The 15,242-nt window shown below is 45.0% G+C and overlaps 1 protein-coding gene across 2 annotated transcripts in view; it reads left to right on the top strand.

Annotated features, from left to right (window-relative positions):
* The window catches only part of Entpd1 (ectonucleoside triphosphate diphosphohydrolase 1), an 82,914-nt gene that overhangs the window by 46,466 nt on the left and 21,206 nt on the right, over window positions 1–15,242 (top strand). The window contains exons 1-3 of one of the 2 annotated variants that reach the window (XM_050147438.1): window positions 3,033–3,051; window positions 4,570–4,697; window positions 13,940–14,057. In XM_050147438.1, coding sequence (XP_050003395.1) covers window positions 3,033–3,051; window positions 4,570–4,697; window positions 13,940–14,057 — 265 coding nt within the window. Of the gene's footprint in view, window positions 1–3,032; window positions 3,052–4,569; window positions 4,698–13,939; window positions 14,058–15,242 lie in introns of those variants that run through there. The other variant, XM_050147444.1, reaches the window with a different exon arrangement.

The following is a 15,242-nucleotide window of genomic DNA, read 5'->3' as shown; positions in this document are numbered from 1 at the left end:
TACATGGAAGGAGAGAACCGACACAGGCAAGTTTTCCTCTGACCTCCACCCATGTGTCATGGCACCCGTGCACCTCTAAATACACGCACACTAAACGAACGCAATTTAAAGAGGAGGGGGGAAGGTAGGAAAGGAGTTTAACCTCCAACTGAGCCTGACGTAGGGGCAACAAAGAAAAAGACTCGGTGAAGAACGAGAAGAATACAATTCCAAGGGAAGAAAATGTCATATTGGTAAAAAAGTCTGAGAATCCAAAATTCACTCATTCATTTACCCTGGGGACACAGCTGTGAACAAGCCAGAAAAACAGTTCCTGCCCCCGGGAGCGCATGCTGCTGATAGCGCTGAAATATCAGTCATCGTCATCTTGGACACAGCAGGCAACAGGAAGTTACCACAGATTCTTGGTCAGGAAGTTCCTTGTTCTAGAAGATCTCTACAATCATCCAAAAGATGATTTCTGACAGGGAACCAGGAAGTGTGGGAGCCCCCGGAAAGGGCTTTCTGGGTCAGGTGGGGCGGGAGTGTCAAGAGCAAGGGAGTGGCTGTATCCAAGGGACCTGGCACAACCCCCCCCCCCAACGTGATTGTGGCCTAAGTGTGTGTCCTCTGATGGCCAAGAGGAGAGTGGCAGAGGCAGGGCAGAGATTGACTCAGGAAGGAGGGGGGTAAGACTGTACCATGGCCCTGAACACCGTGAGCAAGCGTTCCACCTCTGCCTGGAAACACAGGCCTCCACAGTGTCTCTGTCTCTCGTCAGCACTTGTCTGTGGGTGCTGTTTTCTCCCATGACAAGCTAGGATTACTCCGGATGCGGCCCCCAGGAGATCGGATGCAGCCCCCTCAGTTCCCTGGGATCCATAGAGGAAATGTTTGGTTGCCTTTGCCTGAGGCTCGTCACATCTGTCAACATCAAAAAGCTTTTTATCAACGGAAAAGTGTTTGAAAGATCATCTTTTCGGGATTACATAACAAAGATCCTAGGACCTCTCTCTGCAGCGGCATTTTGATAAACTAATTATGAGTTTTTACTATAATAATATTCTAAACTGAGATCAAGACTGAAAAATTGAAGCGGGGATTCTTTTTCTGTAGCTTATTAGCTTGAAATTAGTTTGTATTTTTCTAAAATTTGGGCTTTTCTCAGAGCTTTCTGTCAAATGAAGGGTAGAAGTTATTCCTTGGTACATGGGTCTCTGACGTTAAACAGAAACAAACCTGTTTTCCTGTCCTGTGAAGTGAGGAAGGTGGCAGCTCTGAGCTTCCCAGTATTACCAAAGAGAAAAGTGATATTTCGTGCTTGGATATTTTTGGTAAAATCATTTTTCTTTTTTAAAAAGTTTATTTATTTATTATGTATACAACATTCCTTCCATGTATGCTTGCATGCCAGAAGAGGGCACCAGATCTCATTACAGATGGCTGTGAGCCACCATGTGGTTGCTGGGAATTGAACTCAGGACCTCTGGAAGAGCAGTCAGTGCTCTTAACCTCTGAGCCATATCTCCAGCCCTAAAATCATTTTTCGAACTTTTAAAAAGCACTGTGTTATGGGCTAGGGATGTAGCTCAGTTGGTAGAGGGCTTGCCTAGCATGTATAAGCCCTGGGCCTGATATCCAGTACCACATAAAATTGGTAAATGTCACAGGCTTGTAAACCTAGCTCCCAGGCAGTGACAGCAGGTGACCAGAAGTTCAAGGTCATCCTCAACTACGCAGCAAGTTCAAGGCCAGCATGCCAGCAGGCACTACCTGAGCCCCATCTAGCACTACGCAAGCCCTGTCTCAACAAACAAACAAACCCAGCAAAAACAAAGGAAACACACACCACTCTATGTCCAGTGATGGAAACCTCCTCTGTCACCCATGTGTCAGTGAGCTGTGGCTTCCTCTGCAGAAGAGAGTCGGTATGAGTTTTCATAATAAACATGACTGTTTTAGTAAAACCGGATCTGAAAGAGCTGCAGGCCAAAGGCAAGAGTGACGAAGGTGGTTCCCCAAACCCTTTTCCCCTTTTCACTCTTGGAAATTGAACGCAGAGACTTCAACATGCTGAGCAGGGGTCCCCCTGCAGCCCGTCCTTCCCTTTTCTACCAGCCTGGATCTCCACATCTAGCACCACTTCCTGTGAAATGTCTGGTTTCCTGCCTGTGCTAGGGCTTTTGAGAAGTCCGTGGAAGACACAGCATCTCAGATACTCCTTGTGGGGTAATGACGTGAGCAACAAACCGCCGTATTTTTGGTAGTAAAGATTTTGAAAGTTACACATGGAAAATTCGTATATTTAAGTTCTTTTGCTTTTCTTTCATAAGAAGGAGGAGGTGAGAGTAAATGTGGAAAGCAATTAACAAATATTTGCATAGAAAAAAGTTACCTTGTTGCCACGTTGGAGCTTCTGCAGTTCTTGTGCCTTCTTTCTGGAATGTTCCTATCCCATCTCATAGCTGGTGCTTTCCCATCACCTAGTTCTTCACTGCAACATCAGGGAAGTTTTCCTGGCCTATAATCTAGTACTACAGTTTATTTATCTCAGGCCCCAACTCTGCAGCAATCAATTGACCACATTCCCTGGTTTTAGTTTTGTCTTAGCACTTACCATAACCTGGGAACATTTTTTCACGTAGCCTCTTTTTTTTTGGTTTGTCTGTCTGTCTCTCAATGAAAGGCTAAGTCTAAAGAGCAGAGATCACGTGATCTCTTTCATTGTAGTGGTTTAGCTGCTAAGAATAATGCCTAACTAGATGTGGTGGGAAAGTGAGTCAGCAAAACTGTCACATGAGAAGGAAATAGCTGTACGGATAGTACTGTGTCAGCAGCCTCTGGAATGGGAAAACAGCAAAAGTGACACGTAGCGACAAATTGCTACCTATCCACATTGTACCTGATCGTCCAGAGTCCATGCTTGATAGCACTGTTTTAATTTCAAAGCTTTGGAAATGAAGAAGGTGGTTACTCACAGATATCCCTCCTGACGCCCAGACTCTAGAGTTCTGTTATCAAAGAGGACAGTTTTCCTGCCACAGCATCTGTACATGGATGTGTTAGCTTCAGGTAATTAGTATCCTGGCACTATGTCAAAGAATTCTCTTATGGGAAGATGAGCTCCAGGTTGGTCAACTTAGCATCTCTAAATGATCCTGAGGACTCAGGTTCCTCCTATCTCTCTCGGCTCTGCCATCAGTGTCTGCCACCTCATCCAGACAGGGCAGTGAGACGAGAGAAAGTTTCTGCTTTTTCCGCTAGTCTCGCTCAAGCAGATGTCAGGTGGTCGGGGCGGTGATTCGGTGTCTACCCATGGTGGAGACCTTCATCGGTAGGGGCGTGCACTCTCGCAAAGTGAGCAGATCCGTCCCTTAGCTTGGCGGAGGCAGATATCTAAACAAGGCGCATGTTTATTCAGGAAGAGAGGAGAGAAGTGCTGTGGGTTTCATTTTCTGTTCCTTCTTTGGAAGTAAGAGGTAATATATGGCTAGCATTTTTGTCCTGAGTTTTGTACCATTTGGCCTGATGCATCGAGACTTCTTGAAGACTCTAGGGATTGGACAGACTAGGCACCCATGTTACAGTCTTTTGAAAAGAGTTCTGGTTTCTGCTCAAGAGCATAAGGAAGAATTCCCATGCCAGTCCCAGGCAGCTGCTGCTGACAAAGAGGTGAAGTGGGGAGAGGGAAGCTTGGGCCCCCCTCTCTCTCTCTCTCTCTCTCTCTCTCTCTCTCTCTCTCTCATCTCTCTTGCTCTCACTCTGCCCTTGGAGAGAGGTAAAGTTCTTTGGAGAACCGAGCTCATTTAAGATGACTCTGTTATGTGTTCCCATCCTTCCCCAAAGTCAAAGGAGACGTTTGAGGGTAGCTGGAGAAACTGACTGAAGACGAGGTCGAGCCATCCGAGTGCATGGACCTTCCACTTCCTATCCGTGTCCTCTGTGTGGTCTAGTGAAGTCCAGGTGAAGTGACTTTATGTGATTCTTCTACTGGAGCTTTGAAAACTTCCTTTGCTAGGGTCTGACTAAAACCAGAATGGATTAGCTAATGGAATAGCAGTTGAAAGAGTTCAAAACCCCTCAGTCTCAAGGTGATTGCCAGCTTACCATATAGAGGTGATGGCATCCAAAAGGCGTGTCAAGCCAGAACATGCTCTGCCGTGGCGGGATTTGATGTTTGATGGTGTACATATGATTGGTGTCTTTTTTTTCTTTAGCAAATTAAATATTTTTTTGTGTATGTGTATAGTTTAAGAATAAAGAGGGTGATTCTGTCTTCTGCTAGTTGTTACTTATCTTTTCTAGACACACCAGATCCGTTAAATGAGGCAGCCATGATACTCTTCCTCATTCCACACCAGTTTTACCCATTCTTCCTCCCATACCACCTGCTTGGTTTGGTCTTCATGGTACAGAAAAAACTTCTTATTCTTCAATTGTTTCCAATTATTTGCAACTATCTGGTGGATACAAATAGGGCTTCATATTAATGTCTCTGGTGTTTCTGGATAGTCATAATAAAACCAGACAAAAAGGGAAGAAAATTTATTGTTTATTGATTTCTTACTCATGTTTTGGTTTTCATTTTAGATTCTAAGGTGAAGAGATTTTGCTCCAAAAACATCTTGATCATCCTCGGTGTCTTCTCTCTCTTGGCCGTGATAGCTTTGATTGCTGTGGGATTGACCCAGAACAAACCGTTGCCAGAAAATGTTAAGGCAAGTGAAATTACAAATATTTGTAATGCAGTCATTATTTTTGCTTTATTGTCTAACTTAAAAACGTGGTAGATTTATATATACATTAAAATACACCGTTTTCTGTTCAAGCTGAAAAGATAATAAACATTTCTATAAGGGGCACATCTCACACGAGTGGGCCAGTGAACACATATGTATACCTATGCAGTGACATGTGCCGAAGTTAAGTCCTGAACCCCACATTTTGAAATACAGTCCTTCTACTGATGAGAAGATGATGACCTATGAGCCGGGAAAGTCAGATGCATGCCCTGCTTCTGAAGCTGTTGCCACCCACGTCACTCGCTGTGTAGAAAGGCGTGGGCGTTCCGTTGGCATCTGTTTGTCACACAAGTTCACCCCAATTGTTCTGGGTACAGCAGCCGCTTTGTCAGGATAGAAGTTGGCGCTGTCTCATTGATGGTGGTCTCTTGCCTTTAATGTTTAGTGGCATTGGTTCTCCTGGCAAGACTTCACTCGCAGCTAAAGCCTCATGACATCTTGCTTTTGCTATTTGTTTACCAGCTCCGAAAGTAAGTGATTGCCTTCTCGGTCTGACCTTTTTGCTTCAGTATTGCACCACAGGGCAAAGCGCTGCTGAGAAGGTAACACTTGCGCCCTGTGTTCCCCGTGTTTGCTGTGGTCAGGGCTGGCTCCTTCACTCACAGCGGTCTTCAAATCTGCCGGGCTTCTGCTTTGTTCCATTGTTTGACAAAAGGGAGTCGGGTCTTTGACATTCATTAGATAAAAGGTAATAATATCACAGGAGCCGCTACTGCCATTTAAGCGAATATGGAAACATTGCTGATTGATTTTATATGAAGGTCATTTTACATACAAAAGCTGGTCATTTGTTAAAGTTCCTTGCTGATTTCAGTAAGAGTTCTATCACATATTGGGAATGAAATGTTCAAAGGTCAGTTGAGTGGATATGGAGTATGAGAACGTTTTTAAAATCTAAAACAAGAAACCAAAATTGGAACCATTTTTATTGTGTGGTCATCACATCACAGCCTACTAAACTATGTTGAGAAGTTAATGAGTAAGATACACAGTTGGCCCTCAGAGTCTATGGGTTCCAAGACACCCACCTTTGAGTATCAAAATCTGTGGTATGGGCATGGCTGGCTCCGCCCCTTGCAGGGGCAGGGTGAGGCCCAAAGGAGGCCCTGGGTTGACCAACTCAGCTACCACCCAGGCCCAGATCCAGGGCCTTGAGCTGTCCCACCCCAACATCTACCCCCTCCATGAACAACTGGAGGGTGTGAAGGGGCCAGTTCTATGGAACCTAGTCACAGGATCTCTGTGACTCTGGGCAATAGCAGGCTATCTGAGAGGAGTTTTGGTGAGGGTCCAGTACTGATAGGGTAGCAGAGGCCAGAAGCCTTGAACTAGACCAAGGACTCACTGCAGCGAACATTTGCAAGTAAAGCTGTTTGGGCAAAAGGGCGTATGGCATGACACAGCACAGGTCCCAAGGCCACTACGATGAATGACTATGATGAACGAACACGTGATAGAGAGGCGGGAAAGGCAGAGGGGTGACAGGATAGGACCAAAGATGCGGCAGCTGTGAGGTGTGAGAGCAGCAGGTCGTTGCCCAGAAGGCGTGGCAAGACTTTTTTCTTTTATTTTTTCATTTTAATTTTTTATTTTCTTTTGGTGGGGAGGTTACAAGGGTAGATAGTAGATTTGGAAGGACTGGGAAATAAGTGGAGCTTGGATGTATAATGTGAAATTCTCAAAGAATCAATAAAAAATTACATTTAGAAAAAAATCTGTGGCTAGTCAAGCCCTTTATGATACACAAAGGGTAATATTTGCATAGAACCTATTCCCGAGGTTCTGAGATATAATTCCTATATATTTAAAATCTTCTCAAGATTTCCCATAAAACCCAATATAATATAACATCTATGCAAATAGTTGTCATACAATTATAGTTTTTTAGGGAACATTGGCAAGAAGAAACTGTACAGGTTTAGTATGAGCTGTATGAAGCTGCTGGTTCATTTCCTGACTGCCCAGCAGCTCAGACCCCAAATAATCACTCAGAAACTATATTATTTAAAACATTTATTGATCAATGAGTCTGGTGTATTTCTAGCAAGTTCTTACATATTAAATTAACCCATTTCTATTATTTTATATTTTACCATGAGGCTCTACGAGCAAGGTTTTGATTGGTGTCTTGCATCTTTCTCATCTGGCGGCTCCATGGTGTCTCACCGACTCTGCCTTCTTTCTCCAGGAGCAGATGTGTCTCATTGTCATAAAAAGTCCTAAGTTCTTAAAACATTTTAAATGCCATATTCTAAAGAGCTCTGGAAGATTTGAAGAATACATATCTAACTGAAACATATCTCTGTATATCTAGAAAACCTAACTAACATGACTACAAACTTGACTATTATAGATGATTACATATTACCCTGTATTTCTTAATTATACATTACATTTTTAAATGAACTACACAAACACAATACCTTAATCAAGAGCAGAAATATACATATAACAAAATTGACCTTAAATTTGTGTCAATAAACCAATATTCATACCAATGCAAATCTCTATAGCATATCCTCCTTTAAATGTAAACAAACATTTATAAACAATCATTTATGGAGTATGGCTGTAGTTCTCTCCAAGCTGCTTCCTGCTTTTTGTTGGGCAAAGTAATTTTTAGGTGTGTTTATGGCGGCAGCCTTTCAGGGGTTCTTGGTTCATCAAGCCATATTAGTTTGGAAGGATTCCACAGGTTCTCATCTTCGGGTAAAGTTCCATCCAGTGCCTGTTTCTAGCAGGGCTACATGGCTTCTCCCTAATTCTACCTTTTTTTCTCCCAGCATTCAGTTTAGTTTTCCATGCCTAGCTCTATTCTGCTAGGTCACTGGCTGAAACAGCTTCTTTATTCATTAACTAATAAAAGCAACACATAGACAGAAGGACTGCCCACACCCAGTATAAACAAATTTTAGGAAATGTTTTTGCTCTTCCACTTGCATATTTTTGCTCTGCCATCTGCCGTATTGTTTCTGCCATTCTCCATGAGTGCAGGATCCATAGACATGCTGAATTGGTTGTTTTCACTTCTAAAATGACCATGTAAAAGACAACACTTATCTGACTGTTTGCACACAGATTCTTTGTTTCGTGCAGATGATCTAGCCCTATTTTGTTTCTGCTTAACATGGTTTGGGTTCAGTCTTGCTGAGGAGGTGGTGACCTCATGTCTGGGATACCTCTAGCATAACACAGCAAGAGGTCTTTATTGTGTCCACATTCTTACTTGGTCAGCTACTACCCAGTTCTAAACATACTGAGGACAGGGACTGGGTTCCATTTGTCTTGCATACATCTTATGTACTCATTCATTTAAAAGACAGTCATTGGGGTTCTGGAAATATACCAGTGAGCAACACTGGAAAATTATATACACTGAGGGGGAGGAAATAATCATTGGTCAAATAATCACAACGTTGTGATTGTTAGCTCACAGCCAGCCCAGCACTTGAATTGAGTGGGGATGCTATAAAAAGTTGCTGACTCGGTAGAGTGAACAGGAGCTGAAGAAAAAACTGCATCCTTCTTGGACATGGGGATGTCAGTGGGGTGGCAGACCACCCGCCCAGGACCCTCCAGACATCCTGTTTACCCTCGGTGTGAATGTGCAAAAGGAAAGGTCAGGAATCTTTCTTCAACAGGCATCCTAAGGCGTTTTCTTGGCACAGAAGTCAGTGAATTACTGAGTACCAGTACTAAGTATGCACTTTTAGGTGATCAGTCTATGCTTCTAAGAAGAAAGGCTTCAGTGGAGTGGACAGTCCATAGCGATGTCTGATTTTGTCCTTGAAAGAGTGCTTCTGTGTCCGTGGGTCTAGGTGGAGAAAAGGCTTTGATTTTTGCCCTATCCCCTGCTCATATGGACACTGGCCATTGGGTGATACCTTTTAGCATGACTATCCCACATTTTGATGTTCTAACTAACCCTATACCAAGCCTCAGGCTTGTGGTCAGGATGCCCTTACTGTGGAAAGTAGGTTCAAGGGGCAGGACTTTTTCTTCAATCACAGTAACAGTGGATGTAAACAAGGTAGATTCCTTCCTCTTAACATAATTTTCCCTGCATGTCAAGTGAATAGTAATAACACCTACTTGGAGGATGAGTTGGGATTAAATGGAATAAAGCAAGAGGTGGTTTGTGAGAGCATCCATTGCAACATAAACTGTGGGCAGTGGTCCACTGTAAACACCCCTTTACAGAAGGTGGACTCCATGGAAGCCCAGTCCGCCTTAGTGCCTTGGGGTTTCTGCAGCGCTCTGCAGGGTTTCTCACTTCTGCTGAAGGGTGGTGGACTTCCCCAAATCTGCCTTTTCAAAGCAGACTGAGATGGTACTCTGGAGCTGGCATTTGTGGTTCTCTCTTTTTATGGAGACCTTGAAAGAATTTGCTTTGGCTTGTACTCTTGGAAAATAGCTGTTGTTATTTTTACTTAACCGTATTTTAACATTATCCAGTTTTAAAGGCAGCACATGGAAACGGATGGCAGTGATTGCTGGACAGCAAAGATAACACAATCACCAACTGCTAAGACGGTTCACCTCAAAATGGTTCACAAAGGATAGTCTGTGTTAGGCGTGTTTTAGCACAGGTTTAAAAACAGAAAAATAAGAGTTTATATTCAAGAACAAGTAACTCTAAAGAAAAAGAAAAGAATAAATAGTTTCCTAAATGTTTATCAGCTCCACCAGCATCTCTGTGGCTCCCTGTAGCCTGTTTATAGGGATTAGAAACACATTGTAAAAGATAAGCTTTGTTTATAAATCCAGGCTCCCTGAGCCAGACCAACAGGGCTGCAGCAGTTACTGTTAAAGCTACAAGACCTTTACAGGGGATGGGCTAAAGAGTCAGTATTTCCGAAGCGGCCCTGTGAATTTGCTCCTGGTAGCTGCAGTCAGAGTCCCTTTTGAACTACTCTAGCAGACTGCCATGCAAGTGGGATTTGTAAAGATTGGTGTTTGCTTTCTTCAGCTTCTGGAAGAGTGGGAAGTCCAAGGTCCATGAATTTGTGTACTTCAAGTCTAGCAAGGACGAATCTCTGGATGCTATGTTTACAGCAGGAGAAAACCATTCTTGTTCGTAGGGCAGTGGGTTCGGAAAAGACAAGACCCCCTTCCCAAAGCCCATTCATTGGCTCGCGAGTTTACTCCTGAAAGTAGCGTTTTCATGTCCTGCACACACCACTCCCATCAGGCCCCACCTCCCAGCTTATGCATGTGGGGAGTCAGCTCCCAGCATATTCAAACGGGAGAGGAAACCATTAGCTAAAGCACTGGGAGGTGCGGTTTGGGGTAGTGTGTAAAGCAGCCCCAGGGTCACTGCTTTCTAGTACGAGACTGTAGGTAGCTGAGAGCAAAGTCGTTTGCACAGACAGATCACTACCCTGTGAAAAAATGCACACTGAAAAAACACTGGGAGGAAGCAAAGGTTTGGTGATAAAGTGACAATAAAAGCATCTAGATGGAATTTCAACTGTAAACTGTCTTTCCCCTTTGTTTTCTAGGTGATATTGAATAGGTCCTTAGTAATCTTAAAATGGAAAATACTATTGAAATAATAATAGTAGTATAATGATAATAATAGTGGAGGCCAGATTTCTTCCTCACCATTGGAATATTAATTTTTTTCTTTAAAATGATAGGCATACTCATAGGGGCTTCTAGAAATGCTCTGCATGTGAGCTGCAGGAAAACAATGGTTTTTCCTCCTGGTCAGATTTCCCTGGCATATTCACTAGCTAACGGGATGATGGGTCCAGGAGGGAAGGCGAAGGGACGTGCCCTAGACTCCTGGCAAGGTTATTCACCAAGATTCTGTGGCCCTGTTCTCCCTGGAACATACTCTGGAGAATGCTGTGGTGGTGGACAGGCACAAGGTGGGGGCTCTCTGGGCTCCTGGGGGACACTGGGACCACAGGAGGCAAGCGCCCCTAATGTGTAGGCTGGCATTGACAGTCCAGCTTTAGCTGTTCTCAAAGTGTCAACTGTTTGTTCTGTGAAACAATTTGGAGCAACCTAAACCAGCCGTCAGTGGGCACAGTTCACGGGTTAGCCTTCGGTGCCGCGCATGGGCTGAAATGTCCTCTATCCCTGAGGACTGCTCAGGGCCGACAGATGCATAAATGTTTTCGTCTCTCCACTGTCTCACTGCACAGGGCCTCAGAGAAACAGGCGGACAGCAGCAAGGCCAGCTCTTCGGCTCTCCTGGAAGGGAGGCTTTCATGCTGACAAAAATAGAAAGCCCAGGGCCTCCTGATTCCAGATAAAGGCTGCTCGCTGCTGTCTTGCCAGCTTTTATCATCTGCCACTGTGGCTGGAACATCTTCTGGTAGGAAGAACTCAGGGGCCCTGCTGGGAACAACGGAATTTTTTTATTGTTTAACCCGAGAGCCTTTTCTCAAACTCTGGGAGGTTTCCCAGTGGTCTGAATGCTCTAGACCCCAGTCAGCAGCCCCTCCTGCCCACTGTGATTACCTAACTAAGCCATCTTGGATTCCCATGTCTCAGAGGAGCCCGGCCTCTTTGCTTCTTGGTTATACTTAGGGCAAGTATACAGATACTATTTTTTGAGCACATAAAACTAATAATTAAAGAGACGCCCCCCCCACTGTACATAACAAGGCAGAGAACATTGAGGGGGTGTGGGAGGGTCAAGCATTCTTAGGAAGTCTGCACACTGGTGCCTCCCAGTGAAACGGAATGACCCAAGAGGCTCTACCTTTAGCTATTCCGGGTGGGCCTGGGTGGTCTCTTACATCCTCACTCCTGCCTTTTCTGCCTGTAAGCTCTTAGGTATTAATAGATGAGACAATGTGGACTTATATAATATAAATACATATCACACACACACACAATTTTCAAGTGGAAGAGCAGGTTTTGAACTGCGCAGCGCAAATGGGACTATTTCTCTGCTTTTCTTTTCTTGCTTCCCCTTTAGAGATGAGTAAAACCTGTGTGTTTTAGGGCTAGGAAGACAGCACTGGTGAAGCACGTGCTGGTGAGCAGGAGTGCTGGTGAGCAGGAGGATCCGAGTTCTGGTCCCAGAGCCATAGGAGGGCAGGGCAGCCTGTCTATAATCTCACCACTCATAAGCTGGAGACAGGAGATCCCATCGCAAACTGGCTAGACAGACCAGCTATATTGGTGATCCCACCTCTGTGAACCAGCGGGAAAGCAACTAAGGAAGATCCTGGTGTCATCACACACATGTGCCAACATGTATGTGAACATACACACTCACAGGGCACCACTTACATACACATAGTTATGTAGGAAAACAAACTGTGTTCCATCATGTTGTTCTCACAAAGTCCATGGCAGACAATGCTAATTGACATCAGATTTATCCCCAATGTAGGAATATAATCAAAAGTGAATATCAGTTTATCAAAATGGACACTGGGTAGTTTACTCCAGGTAAGAAATAGCTTAAAAAATACTCCATAAGCACAAAATTCCCAAGAATGTTCAAGGCAGCTATATTGCTAATAGTCTCACTTAGAAATGATCCATTGTCCATCAACATCAGAATGAATAGAAACAAAGTTTGTGCACGCAGTGGGATACTCCCTAGCAATGGAAACACATGGACAAAGGGTACAGTTTAAATGCACTTTACAGTGTAGCGTGACAGGGATTATACCGAGTGGCTATGCTATGTGATTTCCCTTTGTTACAGTTGACTACAAAGGTCATCTGTGGTGTCAAACGTCAGAACGGCCATTGCTCCTTGGGGAGAATGACTAAGAGGAAGCCTGCTGGGGCTAGCAAGCTTTCTGTATCTTGATTTTGCCGGCGGTCAGATGAGTGTGCACTGGGCAGAAGTTCACTGGGGTACATCCTCGCGCCACGCTAGAGCTGTCCTTGGCTTGTCCTTAGGAGGGAGCATCTCCCTGGAGCCTGGCACTCTGCCTTTGCTCCATGTTCCATGGATAAGGCCTTGATTCTGGTCTGCTTCAAGTTAGAAAATTTTTTTAACCTTCTGGTAGTTTCTTATTTATATTGAAATGATAAAAATAGCCCCTGATAATTCACGTCTAAAATGCTGGACATGGTCAGCACACTCATGAAACCCAGCGTGGGGACGTTACCTCGTTCATCTTCACACTGCCTCTTCCTCTTCCTCTCCCTCTCCATGTGTCAGGAACACGTGGGTATGGGCACATTTACACATGTGTGCATATGCGCATGGAGGCCAGAAGGCAACCTCGGGTGTCAGGTGTCATTCCTCCTCAGGTGCCATCTACCTTATTCTTTGAGCAGAGCCCTGGCTGGGGCTTGGGCCTTGCTGATTAGGTCAGGCTAGCTGACCAGCTAGCCTCAGACCCACCTCTCTGCTTTGGGTCTGAGCGTTGGGATTGCAAGCGTACACCACCATGTCTGGCTTCTCATGTGGATGCGGGGGCTCGAAGTGCTTTCTGGCCTGAGTGCCCTCCCTGCTCTCCCTGTCTCCTGATTCCCTTTATTCTTTTGACCTTCTCCTTTTAAAGAGCTGCGAACATGAAGCTTATTTACCTTAGAATATACTGAATACAACTTCAGAGTTATTTTTGGAATAAAAAAAAGCAAGCACATGTAGTGTTTCTCTCTCTTAAAATACACTCCACACTCACTGAACCCAAATCAGATGACCTTATATGCAGCCTCCATGAGTCAGCGCCGTGGTTGCCAGGCTTGTCTGCACATGAGGGTCTCATAGGATCTTGTGACTATGCTCATGACCAGACCGCTTTAAACCAGTGTCTGAGGTGGGCCTGGGCCTCAGCCTGTGGAGTTCTTGGGTGATCCCAGGGTGTGGACAAGTTTGGGAAGCACTGAATTTATTTTCTGTTCCTTCCACAGTATAGTGTCTCAGCTGCATCTGCACTAGAATAACTGAGCATTTTCTAAATAATCCCATGGCTTGGACCTGCCCCGGGTATGGCCCTAATGTTTGTAAGATTCTCAATGCAGCCTGCATTGAGAGTCCTTATCTAGAACGGTACACTGGTAACCCTTGGGATTGGGTGACTCTAGTCTCCAGCGCCAAATGTTCCCCGTGGGTTAGAGTACTTTCTTTTTATGGTGTGAAAAAATTCCTGCCGCTGTCTACTTCCTCTGCAAGCTAAATATGGAGAAGCGTGTGCCACGCTGATAAACTTTTAAATTTGCTTCGCCCTCAGTTTGGGATTGTGCTGGACGCAGGGTCTTCTCACACCAACTTGTACATCTACAAGTGGCCCGCCGAGAAGGAGAACGACACAGGCGTGGTGCACCAGCTACAGGAATGTCAAGTGAAAGGTGAGATGAAGGCCAGGGAAGTGGGGCGAATGGGACTCGAGGGCCTGAGAGGCTCTGGTAGTACCCAGGAGCAGAGGAGCCAGCACAGCGACAAGCGAGGAACACAGTGGAGCTACCGGTACTTTATGGCCACTGTAAAATGACTTTAAGCCAGGCCTAGTAGCTCAGGTATGCAGGAGGATCCTAAGCTTCAGGTCAGCCTGGACAGCACAGTAGGACTCTGCCTCAATCTAGTCATGGAGGAAGCCTAGCTGTAGAGAGTTTCTCCCATGGTCAGTTCCTATTACTGACATCATCATCTTCATCATCATCTTCATCATCATCAATCCTTGAAAAATAAGCAAATTTAAAAATAGCTGAGGTGTTGAAGATGTGGCCCAGTGGTGCTGTCCAGGCTTTAGAGTCATGATGTCCTTGGTTAGTGAAAGGAATATTCCCTAACGCGAGTTCTCTGCCAATGCAAATTCCCAATCAAGCCAAATCAAAACAAGCCAAATTAAGAAATATCCAGATTTAATGGGAGTTCTGCTCTCTCAGGTGGCCCCGAGGGGGAACCGGGAGGCCACAAATGTGATCTCCAGGAGGAAGGAAAAGAGACCATGGTGTTCCTCTTTGGGGAGTTCATTTAAATACTCTGTGGGAATGGTCCTGACATGCCCCCCAGGGACCTGGCCTGCTGGGATTTGGAGTCCAGACCAATACAACTCAGGCCTGGGGGCTGGGATAGATGTGAGGGGCTGGGGTCTACGCTCCCAGGTTAACAGTTAGATTCCCAACAACAGAGAGAGAGAGAGGGAGAGAGAGAGAGACAGAGAGAGAGAGAGAGACAGAGAGAGACAGAGACAGAGACAGAGAGAAAGAAAGAGAGGCTTGAACAGTAATAGTTCTCCTCAACAGGGCTCTCCTGTGTGTCTGGCACTAAGAACTCAACATGGGTTTTCTCATTCTTAGGATTGGTTGGGTGAGTCGCAGTAGCCATGTTTTAAAAATGAGAGCAGCAAGATTAAGACAGGTCAGGCCACTTGTTTAAAGTTACTTAGGCTGGAACTGATGGAACTGGCTGTCAGACCCACATCTGAGCCAGTGGTTCTTAGACTCAGAGCCCTGAACTACTGGGTGGGGGTAGGGGAGGAGTGGACCTCTTAGAGCATGGATGTGAGGCCCTCTTCTACCAGAGTTCTTGGG

The sequence above is a fragment of the Alexandromys fortis genome, unplaced genomic scaffold (genome assembly GCF_014885135.2).
Source record: "Alexandromys fortis isolate MF-2015 unplaced genomic scaffold, M_Fortis_MF-2015_v1.1 scaffold_16, whole genome shotgun sequence".
Taxonomy (NCBI): Eukaryota; Metazoa; Chordata; class Mammalia; order Rodentia; family Cricetidae; genus Alexandromys; species Alexandromys fortis.
Note: the sequence above shows the minus strand (reverse complement) of the source record. Positions and strands in the feature narration are given on the sequence as shown.